The sequence below is a fragment of the Rhinolophus sinicus genome, linkage group LG03, assembly GCF_036562045.2.
Source record: "Rhinolophus sinicus isolate RSC01 linkage group LG03, ASM3656204v1, whole genome shotgun sequence".
Taxonomy (NCBI): Eukaryota; Metazoa; Chordata; class Mammalia; order Chiroptera; family Rhinolophidae; genus Rhinolophus; species Rhinolophus sinicus.
This window is the reverse complement of record NC_133753.1, coordinates 31,778,773-31,800,243: the sequence shown is the minus strand read 5'-3', so window position 1 is coordinate 31,800,243 and position 21,471 is coordinate 31,778,773. Positions and strand designations below refer to the sequence as shown.

The 21,471-nt window shown below is 42.7% G+C and overlaps 1 protein-coding gene across 8 annotated transcripts in view; it reads left to right on the top strand.

Annotated features, from left to right (window-relative positions):
• The window catches only part of SYNE2 (spectrin repeat containing nuclear envelope protein 2), a 280,177-nt gene that overhangs the window by 243,351 nt on the left and 15,355 nt on the right, over positions 1–21,471 (top strand). For 7 of the 8 annotated variants that reach the window (XM_074327378.1, XM_074327381.1, XM_074327379.1 and 4 more), the window contains 6 exons: positions 453–608; positions 2,725–2,883; positions 3,599–3,765; positions 14,767–14,929; positions 20,336–20,523; positions 21,047–21,197. In XM_074327378.1, the coding sequence (XP_074183479.1) occupies positions 453–608; positions 2,725–2,883; positions 3,599–3,765; positions 14,767–14,929; positions 20,336–20,523; positions 21,047–21,197 (984 nt within the window). Of the gene's footprint in view, positions 1–452; positions 609–2,724; positions 2,884–3,598; positions 3,766–9,263; positions 9,590–14,766; positions 14,930–20,335; positions 20,524–21,046; positions 21,198–21,471 lie in introns of those variants that run through there. The other variant, XM_019733410.2, reaches the window with a different exon arrangement.

Below are 21,471 nucleotides of genomic sequence, written 5' to 3'. Positions count from 1 at the left end.
CCAAAATAATTCCCTTTGAACAGTAGCTGTTGTTTTATGATTGCCACAGTAGCAACAATGCATTTCTTAGGTGTTTTAAAAAATGGGAAATCACACTTTATACAATATTTATGTAAGTTTCAGAATTAAAAGCGCGTGTGTGTTGCTTTCCTCTAAATAAAAGTAAATACCTACATGACTTGAAAACAAAACTAATTGTATAAAAATCTGAACTGCCTGAGGGAAGGAAAATAAAGGTAGAAAAGTTTTCTTTTGAGAAAAAGGTGGTGGTGAACTGGCCAATCATAACTGCAGACACTCTGCCTGGACTGTTTCTTATTTGGAAGGTCCCGCCCCCTTTCCTGGCCTCCCCTCCCCCAGAGTCCAATCAAAGGATTAGCCTACAGGTTTGGAAACAACAGCAGCTTGAGTTGAAGTTTTGGGTGTTTTTTTTCCCTTGTGTTTAAATGCAGGAACTAGAGAAGTCGTTGGCTAACTGGACTCAGAACTTGAAAGAACTTCACACTATGAAGACCGACTTAGCCCAGCACGTTCTTGTGGAGGACGTGGTGGTTTTGAAGGAGCAAATAGAGCATTTGCACAGACAATGGGAGGATCTCTGCTTAAGAGTAAGTCAGTTAACTGCAGGGCACGGCTGTTCTGGAGTTTATTGAAATGTCCCCGAAGGCCAGACAAAGTAGAAAGGAGCTTAATTGCACTGAACCGGAGGCCCCTTTCAGTAGGAGCCCAGGCCGGCTGCTGTCCTTTGGACGGCAGCAACATGGTTTAGCAGATTTGACCCTTTGTTTCTCCAGCACTCAATGCTGGGACTTCACACATTTTTAATGAGCTTTTAAAAAAATCCTCTGGGAGGTGGGGGGGATTGGATTGCAATTATGAGCTGCTGTGTGGGCTCTGCTCTGTGTCTTGTGTAGATGACATGTACTAATCGGAATATTAAGAGTCAGGGAAGAGATCTGGTCTGGCCTTAGAGCAGAATCTCTGCAGCATCTCTTCTATGCCCCACAACCAGCAGGAGTCATAGGGGAATCACACAGGGGCATTTTGTCTGAGAACTCTACATTCACCTGCAGTCTGATGTTTATTTCAAGGAGCTGTTTTTTTAAAACTCTTACCATAAATGATTAACTGCTATATTGAGTATCTCAGCCGCTCACTTCTACTTATTAAGAATTGGATTGTGGTTAGAGTATTCTACAGCATGTGTTTGTGACAGGATCAGGATGGAATTTAAAGGGTTCAGATAGGTCTTTGTTTTAAGAACACGTAGTTCTAAGAAAAATAAATTCCTTAATCTCATTTTTGTGACTTAAGAAGAGATGTATTTAAGAGTTGAAATTCAGACACTTTTGAAAGCATTTTAATAAAAACATTTTTCCTTCTTGATTTTAGTATTTAGTATTCACAATGCACCTTACTTTTAAATGTCCTTTTAGAATTTTCATTCAAATTTTATATAAAAGAAAATATTTAGAAAATGTGAAAAGTATCCTAAACGTTAAGCAACACAGACTGGGGCCCAGGTATTCCTAATTACCGTTATGAACCTTACCTGAATGACACTGTACAAAATGCCAGGATTTTTTAAAGCTAAGATAAATCGATGCCCTGAGGAACAGAAACACAAAACTTACTTTTTAGGGGATAGTTCTTTGTACCTTTTTAACACATTTGGCTGGGTGGGTGCACGAGCATTAGACATTTCTGCCTCTCATGAAAATAGCAGAGGGTTTTTTTGTACATACCAGGAAAACCTCTGGGAGTTAAACCTTAGTTTCCCCATCTGTAAAGTGGGGTGTTAAAGCTTTACCAAAAGAACTCTTAGCTACCCCTTTTAACTCTAAGATTCTAAAGATATTTAAAACTTTTATAAATTTAGGAAGTCTGATTTGCATTCTTTATATTTAGTGAAGTAATAAATTTGAACCCTGTCAGGAGAAAGACCTGTGCTGATTGATACCAACTTCGGGGTTACTTATATATAATGGAGCACTGAGTATTTTGGGGTCAGCCTACTTGCTGCAGACCAGTATTTGGTCCCATTTACATGATTTCTATCCAAAGCCATAGTACATTATAGGAAGGTGAATTAATGAGTGATGTGCATTGTTTTTTTAATCTTATTTTGCTTTGTTTTGTTTTGAAATACAACACTAGAATATTTAAATGACTTTAATTTTTGTGGTCCATTTGCTTACAAATGGTAAATTTTTATTTTAATTTTGTATTAGAATTTTTAAATTAAATAGGCAGGACATTGGCCTTAAGTAGGTAAAATGACTTGATCATTTTTAAAAAGGGAAAGGATTTGGGTCATGAAGTTATAAATTAGCATGTAGCAAGTGGTCAAATGTATAGTGAAAGAACAAGGAACAGAAGAAATTTGGGTGATGCTTAATGTATTCATTTAACCTTTCCTGTTTCTAATTTTTAATATAACCTGATAATACTGGATAACACTGAATCCAGTGTAACTGAATCCGTTTTGTTCAGTTACAGTTCAGGTACAATCTTTATTTTGTTTCTTTTTATGACATTTATCAAAGGAGTAAGAAACTTCTGATGATGTTAACCTTAGGCGTTTAAGAGGCAGAAACAGTAATTTAAGTCTGTAGGGCTACTGATTAAAGTGAATGAAATTCGTAGTCCTTTTGATGGGGGGAAGGGAAAGGCAACATTTTCCTTCCTGCCTGTACTCAGCTGCCAAATACATTTTGTTTCCAGGTGGCTATACGCAAACAGGAGATCGAAGACAGACTCAATTCATGGATTGTGTTCAATGAAAAAAATAAAGAGTTGTGTGCATGGCTGGTGCAGATGGAAAACAGAGTTCTACAAACAGCAGATATTAGTATTGAAGAAATGATTGAAAAGTTACAGAAGGTAAGCAGAAGTTCCCAGATGGGTGCAGTTATGACCACAGAATTGTCTGACTTCCTTACTCCCTGCTCAAAGCAGTACATTATAGGTATGTTTCCAATAACAGAAATTTGAAGGAACTATTTCTGTTCCTTCTCAGGGAAGAGCTGGTAAGTGAGGGTTCCAGAGAGAAGGGAAGGCTGGGGCCATTCCAGGTGGGCATGGTGCTGTGTACTGAGGGGAGTTCCTTTCTCTCAGGAAGTCTGGCCAGAGACGGGGTCCCCATCTCCTTAAGCATCAGTTCACACCCCAAGTGAGTTGTGGCTTCTCTAGTTGTTCCTGTGAAGGAGCTCCCCTTGTCAAATGGTCACTAATTCCCACAGGGGAAGGTAGAAAGAACATTCTGACCACTCAGTTAAACCTCGGGAAAACTTCCTGACATTAGGCTAATTTAGTTATACTCAGTCATCCTCGTCTCCCAAGTAGATGAGATTAGAAGAAATCTGTGACGGAGAACCAGGGCTGTTGAATTAAGAAAGTAACTACTGCCTTACATATTGCACATATGCTGAGTGGGCATTGTTTGACTTGTTAGCTACTCGCTGCACAGTTGTATTAACAGGTATGAGAAGGTTTTCAATTTTTAAAAAAGTTTCGAGAGGCAACTGTGGGCTTGTGCCAGGCAAAGAAATGAATTTTGGGTAGTAATTGAAGCTTTGTGTTTTGGTGCCTTTGCCAGGACTGCATGGAAGAAATAAACGTGTTCAGTGAAAACAAGTTACAGTTAAAGCAAATGGGTGACCAGTTGATCAAGGCCAGCAACACGACAAGAGCAGCTGAGATTGATGACAAGCTCAACAAAATCAACGACCGCTGGCAGCATCTTTTTGATGTCATTGGATCAAGGTAAGATTCCTACTCGCCAGGTATAGTGGTTCCTCACCACAGATCTCGAAACTGAGTCCAGTCGTCCTTTAAAATAATCCAGCAGTTTTATAAACTTACAGATAAAGGCAAAGTTGGGTAAAAATGAGTGGAAATTCCCATTTCAACAATACAGAAAGATTATATCTTAGTATATCCCTCTTGAATAATTCTTTTCGGTAGCTTAAAGTTTCACATGAATTAGATTGGGTTTAAACAAGAGTTAGAAGCTTATTTTGAAAAGAGATCCTTGAGGAGGTATTATTTAGAAATTCTAACTCTGCGTTAGGACTTGGGTGTCCCCCAGTTGAAATTATGCCTGCCTGTCCCTGCTTGTATGTGGTAAATGCAGGTAGATCAGGGCAGAGGCCTGATTTCTAGATCTGGTCTACAGGTCACCAACTGCCGCCACCTCGGGGGCTTGGCACACTTGAGGCAGAGATCCTCTGTGTGTGCCGGGCGTGCCAGGTGTCCAGTAGGCGTCTGGTCCTAAGGTGTGTGGACTTCAGAGGCACAGCTGCGGCTACACATCAAAGCTGTGTTCTCTTGTGAAACCTTAGCAGAAACAAGATTGGCAGTTTTACCTCCCCTCACAAAATGACGATGGTGATAACACGCAAAGTGTTTAAACGTTTTCTGTTTTCAAATTCTCTCTCCAAAGAGAGACCCCAACTAAAGTGTTTGTTTTTATTTTTTAACTGCCGCCTGGCGTACAAAAAATATGGGCTGAGCCAGTCTTTTATGTTTTGAACACACATACAATGTGAAATATACGAGAGAACCTGTAAAATGAATGAAGTATTGGGAGTAATGAAAATAATGCATAATAATTATTGGCATTGAATGATTTGGCATGTCCTTTACCTCATTGTTTACTGTAAACCATAAGCAAACCTGATCCTTCAGCAAAGGCATCAGCTAAGTGCTAGGAGAATTGCAGACAGGAAGTAAGATGAGTCAATTACATTCATGAGAGCAGACATCTGAGCAGCTGTAAAGCCAAGTGGTTTGAGGGCTCAGATCTCATCTTCCTAGAGAGGAGGAGGGGATTAGGAAGCACCCCACAGAGGAGTGGTGCTCCCTGATGGTCCTGAACGAAGCCTGGGATTCTTGAGTGTTGGTGGTGGCAGAGACAGATGTATGTTGTGAGTGCAAAGGGATGTAAAGCAGTTGGAAGATGTTCAGAAAATGACAAATGGCATGGGAGATGAAGCTCCAAAGGTAGGTTGGGGCAGAGTCTTAGAAGACCTTAAATTTCAACTTGAGACTTGACGTCCTATGAAGTCTGAGTCATTCGTGGTTTTTTTAGCAATGGAGGGTTTGCTAAAGACAAATATTTGGGTGACTTGGGTGGCAGCATCCTTTGGATGTCACTGGATCAAGGTAAGTAGGCATCACCTAAGTGATTCCTACTCGCTAGGTACACTGGTCCCTCACCACAGATCTAGAAACTGAGCCCAGTCTTCCTTTAAAGTAATCCAGCAGTTTTATAAACTTAGAGATAAAGGCTGAATTAAACTTCTCTCTACTACCTGTTGAAAAAAATTGCATGGAGATCCATGGCTGTAATCCAAGCAAGGATTCAGAGCGCAGGTTCTGAGCCCATCCTGACTTTACTACTTACTCATCGTGGAAACTTGAGTAGTGATTTAATCTTCCTGAGACCTCAATTTCCAAATCTGCATCATGTCCCTAACAGCACTGTTGACGTCAGAGGCCACCATGAGGACAAATGGCCTGTGTCTCACGTGTGGCACAGGACCAGCGTGTGGGAGCCAGCATTTATTGAGTGGTTATTATCATTGTTTTTCCCCTAAGAAGACTCTAAGTAGCATGTTTGTTGAGTGGAAGAGGATTCTCAGTTGTGTCTAATAGTGAGAGGTCTTCCCTCCATGAGACCAGTGTATTTGACTATCTTATTTCCAGCACTTAGAACAGTGCTTCAGATATTTGTTGAAATGAATGAACATTTTGGTATATAATAAAATGATTCATTCCTGTTGGGTGAATTGTGTCTAGTATGTCTTTGTTGACATCGTCTGTATATCCTGTCTTCTTGGGCACCTGGCACTGATCAAGGGCATGGTGACATCGTACCTGTTCATAGATCATTCAGGAGAAAGTCTAGATCTTTGCTTCCTAAAGACTAGGGGGACAGTCCGTTCTTATTCATGCTTTCTTATATCACTTTATAGTCTAATAGGCTGTTTGCTTTCCTCCCTGCTCTCTGGTTGCTATCTTCAGCCAATTCTTTGTTGAAAAAGAGAAGAAAAACAGATGAGATTTCAGTGTCTTTTTGGAAGGAGCAATTGGTAAAATAAGGAGTTGAAGTAATAGCAAATATATTGTCTACCAGCTGTATTCTTTTTTTTTTTAACTTTTATTTATTTAAGTGTTTTTTCCAGGACCCATCAACTCCAAGTCAAGTAGTTGTTTCAATTTAGTTGTGGAGGGCGCAGCTCACAGTAGCCCATGTGGGGATCGAACCAGCAACCTTGTTAAGAGCTCCGCGCTCTAACCAACTGAGCTAACTGGCCACCCTGTATTCTTAACAGTATGATTTCACTTAATCTTCATTGTAGTTCTGAAAGGTGGGTACCATTGTCCCATTTTACAGATGACAAAATGGAGGCACTAAAGTTGAATAACTTGCCCAAAGTTACACAACACAGCCAACAGGTGTGCAACCAGGATTTCAACTCAGGCAGATGTGTTGGCTCCCTGTAATCCTAGACCCTTCTAAGTTTGTTACACTGAAATGAATAGAACCAAATATTGAGAACTAAATCCCTTCAAAACTGAGAGACTCGGGAGGAAATAAAGCAAAGTCCAGGCTGAGACAGATGACTGAGAGTTTTGGAAACTCCTGATTGAGTTTACCCTTCAGGTGAATCTGTGGCTTGAGGCAGCAAGCTTGGACCTGCCTTAAATCAGCCTCAGGTAGAATTAGTTCCATGTCTGATCTCTGACACTGGTCATATCATTATCAGGGAACAGGGAGGTAAGGCACAGACTGCAGAATTTCGATTTGAATAGCGCCAACCAGAACCTGCAGCCCTGAATTCTAGATACCTTTTACCCTTTTCTGTCCTGCTCACGGTACTGTGCTGCTTCACTCCTAAGGGAGGAAACAACGTCTCTTGCTGAAAATGACAAGATTTGGAGGCAGATCCTACACAGGTGCCCAGACTCATGGCTTCAAGATTTTAACTACAAGCCTTTAACTTCAAAGTTTGGAAAGGTATTCAGAAATCTAAGACTGTAATCAATCAGGTTTAATTCACTGGGAAAAAAAAAAAAAAAAAGCCTGTTGTTTTGGAACATTGCAGCTCAGAGAGGGTAAATAGCGGACCCAACAGCAGAAGTGATTCTGTCAGGGCGGGGATGGAGCCAACATCTGTCTGTCCCACTGCACCATGCATGGAAAGAGAACTTGGCTCCTTTGAGACGTTGGCTTTTAAAGGTAGCTTATAAGAATTTTTCTAAAATGTAGAATTGACCGTTTACAGCAGTGGATTGTGAGCCTGGAGGGCTCATGAAGATATGGGTTCTGGACCCCACTCGCAGAGCTTCTGATTCCATAGGGCTGGGTGGGGCTGAGAATGTGCACTTACTTCTAACAAGTGCCCAGGTATTGCCAGGGGTGCAGGTCTGAGAACACAAAGCTAGAGACAGCAGCAGGGTGAAGTGAGTCACCCCAGGAGTTAGCAATCCTAAGCCTGCCACTGACTGTGAGCAAGTCTTACAGCCTTTTGGCAGCTGTTTTTAAAGACTCTTTCTAGCAGCATGTGAGAATAATCTAGTCAAAGTTCTCTGTGCCTAAAATGGATGAGACAGCTAAACACAGGATGTAACCCAGAATGTGTACATTGGTTACTTGTTAGTGTTGTCATCATTAGTGATATTAATTTTCTTTTTGGCATATCTGAATTTCCTAAATGTTCATTGTAGAAAAAAGGACATGGGGCTTTTTTTCTTTTAAAAAAATGTCCTGAATGTTGTTACCTTTGTCCTAATTTCATCAGCAGACTTGGCACCCTTAAGCCAATGTTATGAAGGAGGGACTTCGACATACTACCACAGGGTCCCTTCCTATTTAGACTAGGTTGTCTCTTGCTATCAAAAGGGCCTAGTCTGTGAAAAAGCTTTTTAACTAAACATAATTTTCACATTTCACCTACCAACGTGAAAAGCCCACCTACTTTATAATAGTAGCAATTAAAATGTTGTCATTTAAACTCAGCAGCTATTACCATGGCAACTGTGTGTTAAGATTGTTTCTGCATTTCTTGCAAAATGGGCAGGGAGATGTGTGCCTTTTTAAACTGATAAAGTTTTTCGTTACTCTCCCTTTATCTGTATTTTCTCAAGGTTATTTTGGAAGACCAAACAATGCTGCTAGTCATAAAGTTGACTTACTCTGCTCTCAGCAGATTGCCTGATCCAGTGGGACTGGAAGGATTTAGAGATTTTAGCACAGGGGGAGCCAGATAGCAGGTCAGCCTCCCTCCTTTCCTTTTTTCTTCTTATCAGCCCCATCATTCCACCTCTGGAACAGGTGGCTGCTGCTCCTGGACCCTGGAGAAATGCCCTCCTGAGGGTCGGGGCACTTCCTCAAGGACACAGCAGCCATCATTGATTGGGTCAGTGGATAATCAGTGGCCTGATGACCAGCATCAGATAGGTCCAGTGTACTGAGCGTTGCAGGATCCTATGTAGCAGGTCCCAGGGACAGCCAAGCATGTAGGCACAAGGCAGATGCTTCTTTGGGGCAGAACTGGTTCCACATCTGCACTCCTAAATTCACTGGTCTAGAATGTGCTCACTGTGTTTCAAGGTGGGGATGTAACAATGACTCAGTCTTGGGCTTTAGGGGCCCGTGAGAAATTATTGATATTGTTGACTCTCTAAATAAGACTGGCACTGAGCCTCAAAGGGGCTGGACAAACCAAGGTGCTCCAGTAAGCGGAACCTCTCAGGATCACGCAGAGAACCGCGGTTAGGGATGTGGACGAACTTTTACATACTCACGGTACGGTAAATCCTAGCAGGAGCTAGCAAGGAAAATTGCAAAATTGCATCCTTGTTCTGAAACTCTTGAACTCCATTTGTACTACAAGATAGAATTTTTTCTGCGAAAAGCAGAGGAATGGACAAAATGAACTCTGCCCCTTCTAAGCCAGATGCACAGGACTAAAAAGGCAGGGCGGAACTACCCACCCCTTTTCCCCCCAGGGAAATTTCTTCTTTAAGAGGACGTGAGGAAGGCATTCCTGTTGGACTCAGGAGCTTCAGATTTCACCATTTCTTTAAAACCTGAAACAGAGAAATTTAATTTGACGAGACCAGAAATCCTTTTGCCCCAATCTAAAATGTTTCTTTCCTTGGTTTATAGCACTTCATAAATAACCCATAGCCAAGATAACACTTTCTTCCCCCAGCATTGCAATCCTGTAGCGTCAGAACAAAGACCGTGTGTGTGTGTGTGTGTGTGTGTGTGTGTGTGTGTGTGTGTGTGTAAAGAGCCAGAGATATTGTTTATTGGAAGGGAGAAAACAGATTAAAAATTGCAGTTAGCAGCGAAGCAGGTCTCTTCCTTTCCTATCGGCATTGCTTTGTGGCTGTGAGGGAGCGGAGCCCAAGAGCCCACGGGAGCCTGCAGGAGGGCGGCCTGTGGAAGATGCTGAACCAGTGAATGGAGAGGCCTGCCGGCCGGGGGAGGGGCTGCCTCGTCCCCGTCCCCGGAGGTGCAGCCGGGAACTTGGAGCTCTTGCTAAACATCAGGAATGATTTTTTCTCATCAACAGTAAGTGCCGTTTCAGTCATCAGCTCTGCCTATGGCCAATGGGCAGCTGCTGTCTCTGTGTGTCTTGCTCTCTAGCTCTCTCATTTTGGTTACAATAGAAATTGCGGGTGAGATGGTGGCAGTGGAGTGTGTGTGCTCAGCCATCGGGGGATGGGTTCTTTCCCAGTGTCAGCATGTGTGTGGTGTCTGCAGCCAGCCTTTGACAGGCAGGGAAGAGACGTGATTACGCTGTGTGCAAAATGGAAGTCCTCCGGTGACATAAATGCTTCAAAGAGGCAATTAGCTCAAATGTATTGTAATGTCCATGACCCCACACCAGGGCTTCAAGGTCTTGGAGTAATTGATTTACTATAAAGGTGTTTAGTTATTTTAAAAAGATGCAGTTGTATAGAATTTGTACAGTGTTTTTAGCAACTGACAGCTGTCCGCTCAGGTCTGAGCATCTGTTTCAGGACAAATTCAGATCCTTCCACCATCCCAGTTTATTTTAAGTTATAGCATCCACTTTGGCATAGGAACTGTTTTAACTTGCGCTGATCTAGGCCCTTTATAATTTAACTGTAAACCTTTTAGCATGTAGAGAATAGGACTGAAGTGTAAATTATCCCATATACATGAATTTGATATTTAAAGCCTCCGTCGCACATTGTAAAATATAGGTCTGACCGGTAGAATGATACAAACCAGGCTTGGTTTTGTTAGTTTTAGGAGGACAGGGTTCTTAAGTATTATATTCTGATCTATCGCTAGTTAAGATAAAAGAAAAACTGTTCACCTCGATTATTTTCTGTATTTCTACCCACAGTCCCCACAAGAGAACTTCTAATTTGTAGCAACTCTTAGGCCAAATTCTCATCTTGTTTGGTTCCACATAAAATAGGCCACGCGGGGAAAAAACTTCCCCTTTGCACCTAAATATTTTGTTTTTCCAATCCTCGGAACTGGAATTCGGCTCAGGAATTCATGCTCATTTTTTCCTGGAGAAATAGGATTTGTAGAAATGTGTGTGTGAACACGGTCTATTGGGGGCACCTGGTGAAATGCGGGCAAGTATAGAGGTGGCGAACATACATGACCTGCCTCGGTGGTGGACGTACTGCAGTGCTGTGGCTGCATTCTGGTTTCTGAATGGGTTTCCTATTTCCAGTATTAACTCAAGATTTAAACATTTTTAAGAGCAGTGTTCACGAGGCCTAACATGGAGGTTGGCTGTCTGGGTTGGCAAATGACACGTACATCCTGACCTGGGAAAGATGATAATTAGACCTCATTGTCTGTACAAAACAGAAAGATACAAACCCAGCCGTACATTGGATGGTTCCTAGAGTAAGCTGTAACACAATTATCTAGGGAACAACATTTGTTTCTATCACGGCACATTTTTTGATATTATGCCTTCGGTCAGAAGTTGGGACAGAGAAGCAGGTTAAGTCCTAACTAGATGAATGTTTTGTAGCTTCTTGGCGACCTTCTTTTCTTTCCCTTGCACCTTCCCTCCTTAATTTGCCCTAAGCAGGTGTATAATTCGTGTGCTTGTCTGTCAGTCCTTCACTTGCCGGATATGGAACCAAGGTTTAGGACCATGTGTGCCTCCTAGTGTGGCAGCATATTGTTTTGTGGCAAGATGGCTTAGAGCTGCTCTGATCTTTAATGTATAACATGGCCACCTGTTTATGAAAAAGACAAATTTGAAGGTATAAGTGAACATCATTTACTCATTCAGAAGATATTGGTTACCTCCTATCTTGTATTATAATGTCTAAGTTAGATCATTACCTCTTTGGGAATAAGACCTAGTTTCAAATATCTTCAAACCTCAGGATTTGTACAAGCCCCAAGACAAAGCAAATGGTTAAATGTATATTGAAAGGAAATCACGGAAGGTCAAACATGGGCACCCAAAATGCAGCACTTGGTGGATGGGCTCCTACCCCCTAGTGGATCCTGGAGACATGAATCAAGACTTCTGATCACGTTCCCTGACAGCAGTGAAAACCATCCTGTGCCCCCAGTATGTGCACATTAGCATATGCAGGTGTATATGCGATGCCATGAGAACAGTGCTTAAGGCAGCAGCTCCAGATCAGGCTGCTGGGGTTGGAATCCTGCCTCTGCTACTTAATGACCGTGTGATTGTGGCGAGTTATTTAATCTCAGTGCCTCTGTTGCTTCATCTGTTAAGTGGGGATACTAATAGTGCCCCCATAGCATTTGTGAGGATTCATGAGTTGCATGATGCCCAGCAGGCCTGACGCATGTTCTGTAGAAGTCCCATTCTAGTAGTGAAGTTTGTACATTATAAAGCATACCCAATGTAGAAACTTAAGAAAGAATGGACTAACAATAGAAAGGCTAATATTTTATTCCCCCACACCCCTGGTTTGTCTTGAGCCCTCCGTGTTGGATACCACTGGCTTAGAGTACTGTGGTCCTGGGGAAGCCACGCAAGTAATTCCAGCTTCTTCTGCATACTCCCCCCTCTGCTGATTGCATACTTCACCCCACAATTAACAGGATTCAAGATCACTGCATCTTTATATTTTTTGCACCCACGTGATGTTGTTGCTTATTAGCTCCCTTCATTTAAAAACTTGCGTTCAGCCCTCTTCTTTTCAAAATGAGGAGGCCGGGATCCTTAGGAAGGGGTAAGGTCAGGTGCTGGATGAAGCAGTGGGCGCGGCCATTCCGGGAGGAAAGCAGAGGCTGCTGGGCCTGAGCTCCTCTCCCTACCTAGCGGGAAGCTCTCAGCGACTTCCAGGAGGGTAGCCCCTTGCAAACTGTGTGCAAGACTCCTTGTCCCATGGAGCCTGCGTTTCCCAGATGCTGTGGCATTGGTGTGTTCTTTCTGGTCCCTCGGCAGTCAGGGAAGTAAGACATTGGGGTGAGGAGGGTGTACTTCTAAAGTCACAGGAGCAAAGGAGTGATCTAGGTTACAACTGCATCCAGGCCTGACCCCAGATTCTTTTACTTCCTTATTAATAAATCATCTGTTGCTTAGAAGGGAATTCCACCTTCTGGTGTTTGCAGTAAGAACATAATTTGGAAAACATACCTCCTTGAAAATCATCATGTCCATAGTTTCTGGGCATTTGTCTCCGGTAGGCACTGTGCCAAATGCCTTTCATGTGTTTGTAGAGCCAGGATTCAAACCCAGGCCCAGACCAAAAAGTCTGTGTTCTTCACCACCAGACTCCACAGCCTACTTCTAAGCCTGCTGACCTCATGGCAATGTTGAGAATGAAATATTAATGAAAGGACTTTGTGAGGTCCAATGTCATATAAATGGGGCATTATTATAGCGTTGTGTAACCCCAGTCAGTGGTAATAAGAGCTAATATTCTGTTGAGCTGTTTTACTCTGTGCCAGAGGCTTTACGTGTACCCTTTTGTTTCTGTCTCACAACCACCTGAAAGGTGGATAATTTTGCAGATGACAATGAAACTGGGAGTCAGGAAAGTTAGGTTTCTTGCAGGGGTGCACAGCTCATAGATTGTAAATGGGACTTAGAGACCCAGGTCTACTCACCTGCAAAGTTCTGGCATTAACTTCCCCCGGATGCTACCACCTCTCTGAAGCTGGAGGGACGTCAGAGGCCTACTACAGATGAGGGGGCTTGCAGTAAAAGGATTTTATCATAAAACTAGCTGATAATAGAGCTGAAGCTAGAAATCCCAGTGTTGATTTGGTCAATTGTAGGATGAAAAAAAAAAATTTAAAACACATACATACAACTCTGTGGTCTACTTAAATAGCTTGTAGTGGAAGTCTTATACACATGCATTCATTCAATAAAGGTTTATTGACAGCTCCTGCCCTCCAGGTAGAGTGGGAGGTGCTGTGCATGCAGAGGGAGCAAGTCTCCTACAGCGTGTGATGGGTACACAGTGAATGAAGGGTGGGGCACAACACAGCTGGAGGGGCCGGGCACTGCAGGAGCACGTGGACAAGGAGCAGTGGTAGACGCTCCAGAAGGGAAGAGTGCAGGGCTGGAGGCAGAGGCCACTGACCGCGTGAGGACCTGAAAAGTCGGGAATAAACTGTATGTCAGGGAAGGACGAGGACTGCGGAAGGGTTTAAGTGTGGATCACTTACCACCTAGAATGTGTACTTCGGCTACAGAACCGAGGTGGGTAGGAAGGCAAGGAGGGTGGTAGGAAGCTGTTCACATGCAGTCAAGAAAGAGATGGTCATGGTGGGGAGTGCAGTGAGCTTCCTGCGTGTTAGGGTCAGTGCCCCCGTTTTTCTTCCTAGTGCCATGAGATGGAGTTCTGACCGCACCTCGTAACATGAGTATTGATAAGTGGGAAATTTTCCATTATAGCCATTACTTCAGGTCTCTGGAATTCACAAAAAACCCACAGACCTTCAGAACAAGCCCTCAATCACTCTAAGACTTTCATGAAATCAGTTTATGGAAGCATTTTATTTCAAGATCTGTGTTAAGATTGTTTTCCCTTAGCACCTGTGTCCTTCTTCCTTGGCGGTGTGTTGACGTACCAGTGACGCCATGTGTGTTTGTTCAGATCCACTGGGTGCCAGATCAGGCAGATTGGGGAGGTAGAGGGATTTAGAACTGTGCTTGCAAATTGTCTTTATGGCTGACAGGGCTGCCCTAGGTGGGCTGATCTGTGTGTGCAGCACCCTCAACCCCTCAGACTGGATGCAGTGGGGTTTGGTTCATGTTCTGTGCTTGCTTAAGAGGAAGATCCCACGAGAGGTTTCTTGGGCCAAATGCCACCACGTGAGCCACGTGTAACATCTTCACCCCATCAGGGAAGATCATTGGCTGCTGCGGTCTCGGGCATACCCAAGGCAGAAACAAGGCACAAGCCAGGTGTGGTTATATCACCCAGAAAGAAATAAATGGCGTCTCAGCTGCCTTCTGGAGCCCCAGAAAGATGGACTGGGCCTCAGGGGATCCCACTCTGGGACTGATAGGACTTCATATTTGCTTGGGTGGATTAACTCTTAGTCCACTTGAAAATCACCCAGAACAGCAATTTTGTAAAAGTGTCACCTATTCTGTGAAAATTCATATCTGGGGAGAGTTGTTCCCCCTATAAAATCAATGACCAGCATAGGTTGCGTTTTACCCAACACCACCCTTCTTGGTGCATTCTCACCACTAAACATTGCACTTTTGTTTCCACCTCTTTTTTTCCTGCAAATATGTTTAGGGTGAAGAAGCTGAAGGAGACCTTTGCGTTTATTCAGCAGTTAGACAAAAATATGAGCAACCTCCGCACCTGGTTGGCTCGAATTGAGTCAGAGCTGTCTAAACCCGTTGTTTATGACGTCTGTGACGATCAAGAGATCCAGAAGAGGCTCGCCGAGCAGCAGGTGGGGACACGATAAATGAGCTTTTGTAAAGTATAGGTGTTAACCATACCTGCTGACTCACATTGGCTGTGTGTTGGAGCATGTTCACGTTTCATAATAACGGTTGATTTTTTCCAGAGAAAACTGACCGCCTGTCCGTGTTCCCGTATGGGTGAGGCATTCATCTCAAGTTTCTACCATCATTCACATAGCTCTTTCTGAAATACTTTGATGTTTAAGATGCAGACCTTAATCTTAGTGGCAAATAAGGTTTTTTATTTTGGTTTTTTTTTGTTTTTTTTACTTTGATCTTTGTTTTGTTTTTGTTAATATAGTTTTGGAAGGCAACGAATTGAAAGAAAAGTAATTTTTCTGACCAACGAAGGTTTTCATGGGATAATACTCTGTGTCTCTGATAGAGTTTAAAAAAATAAAAATCAAACAAAAAGTGTAGTAAGGAGCAAGTTTGGGCTCATAGCTTAGGAAGCCTCTCATGCAGTGCTCTCTGCATTTCTGTCATTAGTTACGTACTCTCTGAGCCAACCCTGGAAATTCAAACCCTGTTTGAAAACCAGCAAGTCGGGCCAGTGTTTATCATCACACTAACCTGGCGGGTGCTTTGTGATATCACTGGCTTATCCAATCCACTTCCTGCCCTTTATGGGCTCACATGTACCTGCTCATTCTCATACGCAGTATGTGAGCTTGTCTTTAGTGTTAAAATAGGTACGTTTATGTGATTCCTTCAGTAGCTTTCCTTCACCTCTGTTTTTCTCAGACCCGTGAGCAGATTCCGTTTTGACCATATAGCATTATGGTTGTCATCAAGTTCTCACACTCAGATCTGTTTTCTTCACATTAACTCCAAAGCCTTGGTGCTTATTGTCTGAGGAGATTCACCAGCTGCTTAGAGACAGAATCAGGGGCTGAATCTTCTTCACCAGATTCAGGGCAGAGGCCTCCCCTTGATGATAAATTCTCTGGAGTTTAGGTCCTTTTAATGGTAATAAGTGACATCTCATGCTACTATGAAATAGAGCTAAGTATTTGATACTTTTCTTGACTTAGATCTTTATTCAATCTATTAACTATTATAGTTTAAATTATGCCTAGTCTTTAATTTTCAAATCAGTATGATTTAGCGATGCTACGAAGTAAAAATAACTGGTTTTCCCACTTAGCCTCAAAAACTTAAACATGTCTTTTTCATTGAGGTCATCTAAATTCTGCCTTTGCGTTGTGGACAGCCAAATATTGACGTAAGAACTATGTTAATGGACACTGCGGAGACTTCAATGCTCTTCTCAGTGGAGTCAGATATTAAATGTTATCAGCTTTATTTACACGTTTGATCCACCAGGATGAATTTCTTGAACACTCTCTTAATAGATAAGGCCTTGCAAATCATTTACCCTGAGTAGTGGGTTTTTTTCAGGAAAAGAGTACAGAAGCTTACAACGTTGTTTCTCTTAAAGAATGACTGGATGATGGCAGAGACTAATGTGTGTTAATGTTTTATAAATCTGAAGTGTGACAAAACATCACTAAATTGCAGGAAATTTATTCCTAAAAGTGTACAATTTGGAGCAACTGCCACTCTCTTGACCTTGTTTATTCCTGTACTGAAATGGTACATCATTTCAATTGGGTTGATTTGAAGGTTCCTGCTTTATAAAATGCAGAATCACCATCATGGAATTCTTATCCTTTGGTTACCAAAAAAAAAACAAAAAAAAACAAAAAAAAACAAACGCAGATGGACTTTACCATTACTGTAAAGAAGTTAGATGTTGTATTAGTTTTCTTCAGCTGCTATAACAAAGTACCACAAATTTAGCATCTTAACACAAATTTATAATCTTACAGTTCTGGTCAGAAATCTGACACAGGGCTAAGATCAAGGTGTCAGCAGGGCTGAGCTCCATTATAGGGGCCCTAGGGAAGGAAGAACCCATTTCTTTGCCCTTTCCAGCTTCTAGAGGCCTCCCTCCCTCATTTCTTGGGTCATGAACCCTTCCTTATCTTCAAAGCCAGCAAATGGCATCTCTCTGTGCCTTTCTTCCACAGTCACTTCTCCCTCTTACACTTTTAAGGACCCTTGGGATTGTATTGGGCCCACCCAGATAATTCAGGATAATCTCCCTATTTTAAGGTCAGCTAATTTGCACCCTTAATTCTCCTTTGCCATGGAACCTAGCATAGTCACAGGTTCTGGAGATAAGAACATGGACATCTTTGGCAGGGGATTGTGAGGGGAGGGGGCAATATTTTGTATACCACTGATGTCCTAAGGAAGCTTTTATTATTTTTGTTTAAAAAAAAATTACTATGTGTTTATTATACTAAGCCCAAGCCTTAAATGTTCCATCTCGAAAACACTAAAAATGGACATATATCACACTCAAGAATTATGCGTGGACCATTTTAAAAAACCATACCTGTGTTTCTGTCACTAATTAAATATAATAAATTGCTTGATTGCCTCCAGAAATAAAATCTAAACACTTCGGATCACCTAGTACTGCCTTTTGTGAAAGCCCTTGGCCCCCAAAAATGATTAAGAGTTGTGATGTCCCTGGATCTTCATTGTAATGTCATTGGGGCTCTGGTGTGGGAGGGTCAGACTTTATAAGAGTCCTTTTTGTTTCTCCTCTTTTATGTAGAATTCCTTTAGGTAATGTATTGTTATTCCTGTGGAATATGTCATCTTCAAAAAGTAAAGGAAGTGCAACCTTTGTAACACTTTCAAATCAGGAACCACTTTTATTGAGTCTTCAGCATCACTCCTGTTTTCTTTGGTTTCCTGGTTCCCTGTGGAGTGCCAGATGGTGGCTTGAGGGGAACTGTTAGTTCCCCTCCATTCTGTAATTACCAATACTCGGCTTCACTGTCAGCCCCCTTAAACCACTCCCCAAGACCACCCTGATGGACTTGCTCCCCACCCTCAACTATTCCCAAAGAGACATTTTGGAACCACCTCAGGGTCCCACACATGTGATTTTCTGCCCCCTCAGCCTGGTTTGCTATTTTCCCCCATTCTCTTATTTGTCTAGTTCTTCTGTGTACTCATTCTTCCTGGTTGCATTCTGGGCTCCGGTTTCCTGTCTCCTCCCATCTCTTCTCACTGCCCCTGCCCTCCCAGCTCCAGTGCTCTGTGTCACCTGCTCAATAACAGAAACACAAACCAACTAGGAGCCTGTTTCCAGAACTGTTGGCAAAAGTCTTGCATATTGCTTTATGTTGTTTCTGAAGTCCACTTCTTCAGATTACATTTGAATAGTTTCTGAAATCTAATTATTGTGGAAACTCATGCCTACCAGCAGTAGGATTATTTCAGTTTGCAAAATGTCACTCGTCTAGCACTTACATGCTTTGCATTTTTAAGTATGGCCCACCACTTTGTTTTATTAGGTTGGTGCAAAAGTAATTGCGGTTGAAAAGGTTAAAAATTGCAAAAACCGCAATTACTTTTGCACCAAACTAATATATTTTACAAGGTAACTAGTTCCTACGACAATATCAGTAGGCCATTCTGTGGTGGGTTAGAAGTTTGTTTCGTAAATTTTGAAAGTTTTTTGGACTTTTTTTTAACCAAGATGTTGACAGTCTTTTGTATATTATAGTAGAACTCAATTCCTGTTATCATTCACCCTGTGTATTATTAATCAGTTTTCTTTAGCTGTTTTATTCAATACATGCTGAATAAGTAATGTAGAATAATTGCAAAGAGTCTGTTAAAATACGTGGCATTCGTGTTTATCCATAGACTAGACTTTCTCGGTACTTTGCAACCAGCTCCTACCCAAGTAAAGCCGGGTGAGGTCAGGGGCAGGTACCATTTTTGAATTAAAATTGTCAGTATTACTCATTTAACACCAGTGTTAGGATTCCTTATTTATTATTTCGACAAAGTTAAAAGGGATATTTATCAACATGGGTGAATTTTAGGAAAGCGTGTGGCAATTCTGTGAACCAGTAATAATTCTTAAAACTGGAATTCTGCCGTAAACCTAATCACATTAAAGCTAATCCTCACACTGGTCCCAGGAAGATTTCTGCCATTGCAGCGTTTCAGACATTTGTCCTGGGCTGCAGAGCTTAAAAACTCCCCCTGCACATCTCTCTTCACAGGACATAAGGCATGACAAGCTAAAAACCACATTTTATTCTGAATATAGCTTTGAGGTGCTCATTTTTAAGCAGGATCTGTGTTAACTGCATGATTTAAAATTCAGTTTGAGTGTTAGCACTTTATTCTTTCATATCCACTTGGGCACAGAATGATCCAAATTGTGCATTTATCAGAAGCAAAGTAAGAAAATATTAATCTTATCTAGTAATACAATAGTAGTAATCTCCAAAATTGTTCAATATTGAAGTGACCTGGGATGAACTTGACATTGCCTTTGTGTAGATAGTGGCAGACACTGTTTATAAAGTAATTCCTCCTGTAAACTGAACTTTGTTGAATCCAGGGAACTTTGGTACAGTTAATGGTGGCTCATTTCACTTTGTTTTTGTTATTTCACAACGTAATTTGGATACTAAGATTAGTGCTTGGTCTCACGTGGCCTATCACAGAATTTGGATATCAGGAAAAGCCTAACTCATCCAGAATGGCAAAACAAGCAAGCTCCTCATCTCTCCCTGCCCCCCACCCCCACCACCACAACCAGTGTGCAGAAGGAAGTATTCTCTGGGTAATAACTGAAAATACCATGTTTATTCTTAAATAGGTTTTCCTTTTTTCCTTACAACCATGCATTTCTGTCTTCATGAGCATTCTTTTTCCTGAATCAGGGAACTGGACCACTATCACCATCATAGGGCAAGACTCCAGAGACCCTATCCCTTCCCTGGACTTGGCTGGACCATCATTGGGGGAAGGGGAAGCAGGGTTTCTACCCATGATCTTCCCTGGGGCTGTGACGCCCTAGGATGGGGTCACGGGAGGCTGTGGACACTGTGCAGCTGTCTGCACAATTTGGGATATGAGTGAAGGCAGCACAAAGTTCTTAGTAGATTTAAGAATTCTGTGACCTGTAAAAGATTAAGAGTATTGCTCAAGTTTTAGATCCCGCTGAAAAAACTCGGTTTTCCAAGGAAGTCCTCCCCAAAATCAAGTCTAACTTGGAGGCCCTTGGGGTCAGATGGTATGGAGGAGATCCTATGCCTCCCCAGAGTCTGTGGGGTGGTAGGCTCTCAGGGGAGGGTCCCCCACTGTTCCCACTGCCTCACATAGTAAGTTCAACAAATCGGTCCCAGTTGTTGCTAGTGCTTAGGCTGATTCCAAGGTGGAAATGCACTCAGGACTGTCAATGCCCCCTGGGCTGGGAAATGGAGAGGGGTGTAGAGATGCTTTGATGCCGACCCTCCCACCACCACCACCAGCCTCTCAAGGTGCTTCTTACTCTGCTGTAATCGTAGGACCTGCAGCGAGACATTGAGCAACACAGTGCAGGGGTGGAGTCTGTGTTTAACATCTGTGATGTCCTGCTGCATGACTCTGATGCCTGTGCCAATGAGACGGAGTGTGACTCCATCCAGCAGACCACTAGAAGCCTGGACAGACGCTGGAGGAACATTTGTGCCATGTCAATGGAGCGGCGAATGAAGTAAGAACTGAGCAGCCCCTAAGTGTATGAAATGTGGTCTGCCGAATTTGGTTACAGAACACAGTTACTTCGGACCTAAATAACAGTAACTGTGTTCTGTTCACTTTACTTCAAAGGATATTGGCAGAGAAGGCTCAGTAGGTGTAACCAGTGCTTATTAAAGAAATTATTCAAGGAAAATATAATCGGGGTAACATCTTTCCCCAGCTTTCCTGTGCCTTGGGCTGTAACCATGGCTGGCCACTGGACTTCTGTGTCCTCAGCATAAAGGAGTGGAGGAAGCCATGTCTCCTGTTGGTTAACCTCTGAATTAGGAGCTCTGAGCGTGGCACTCCCAGAAACGGGTCCTGAGCAAGAAACGATGTCCCTGATTATTTCTTGGAAGGGATATCAGGGTCTCTCCCCCTAAATAGTGCCAGTGCTACGGGGGCTGGGAATGGGACTAGTGAAGAGAGGTGGGGGAAAAATACAAAAGCTCTGGTTGAAATGGATGGCTAGTATTAAGTTGTTTTCTTCCCATCAGAATCGAGGAGACATGGCGCCTGTGGCAGAAGTTTTTAGATGATTACTCCCGCTTTGAGGACTGGCTCAAGTCCGCTGAGAGGACAGCGGCCTTCCCATATTCCTCAGAAGTATTGTACACAAACGCCAAAGAAGAGCTGAAGAGATTTGAGGTAAAGACCCTTGCCAGCCCAGCTCCTGATAGCCAAGCCAGCGGCGGGCTCAGGAGTAGCTAGAATGACTTCTCCTAAGAGGCTGGCTTCCCCTACCTCTTCCCAGGGCCCAGTCCACAACCTGCCATCAGCTGCTACGACAGCTTTGTGTTACCGATTTATGCAAACAGGCATGCAGTGAACTTGAAAGCCTGTCCTTTACTAGCGTTAGAGGAACAGGAAGTCAGCCCTCTGTTTCCATGTCAGTTTGGGGATTAACCACTTAAAGTGGGTC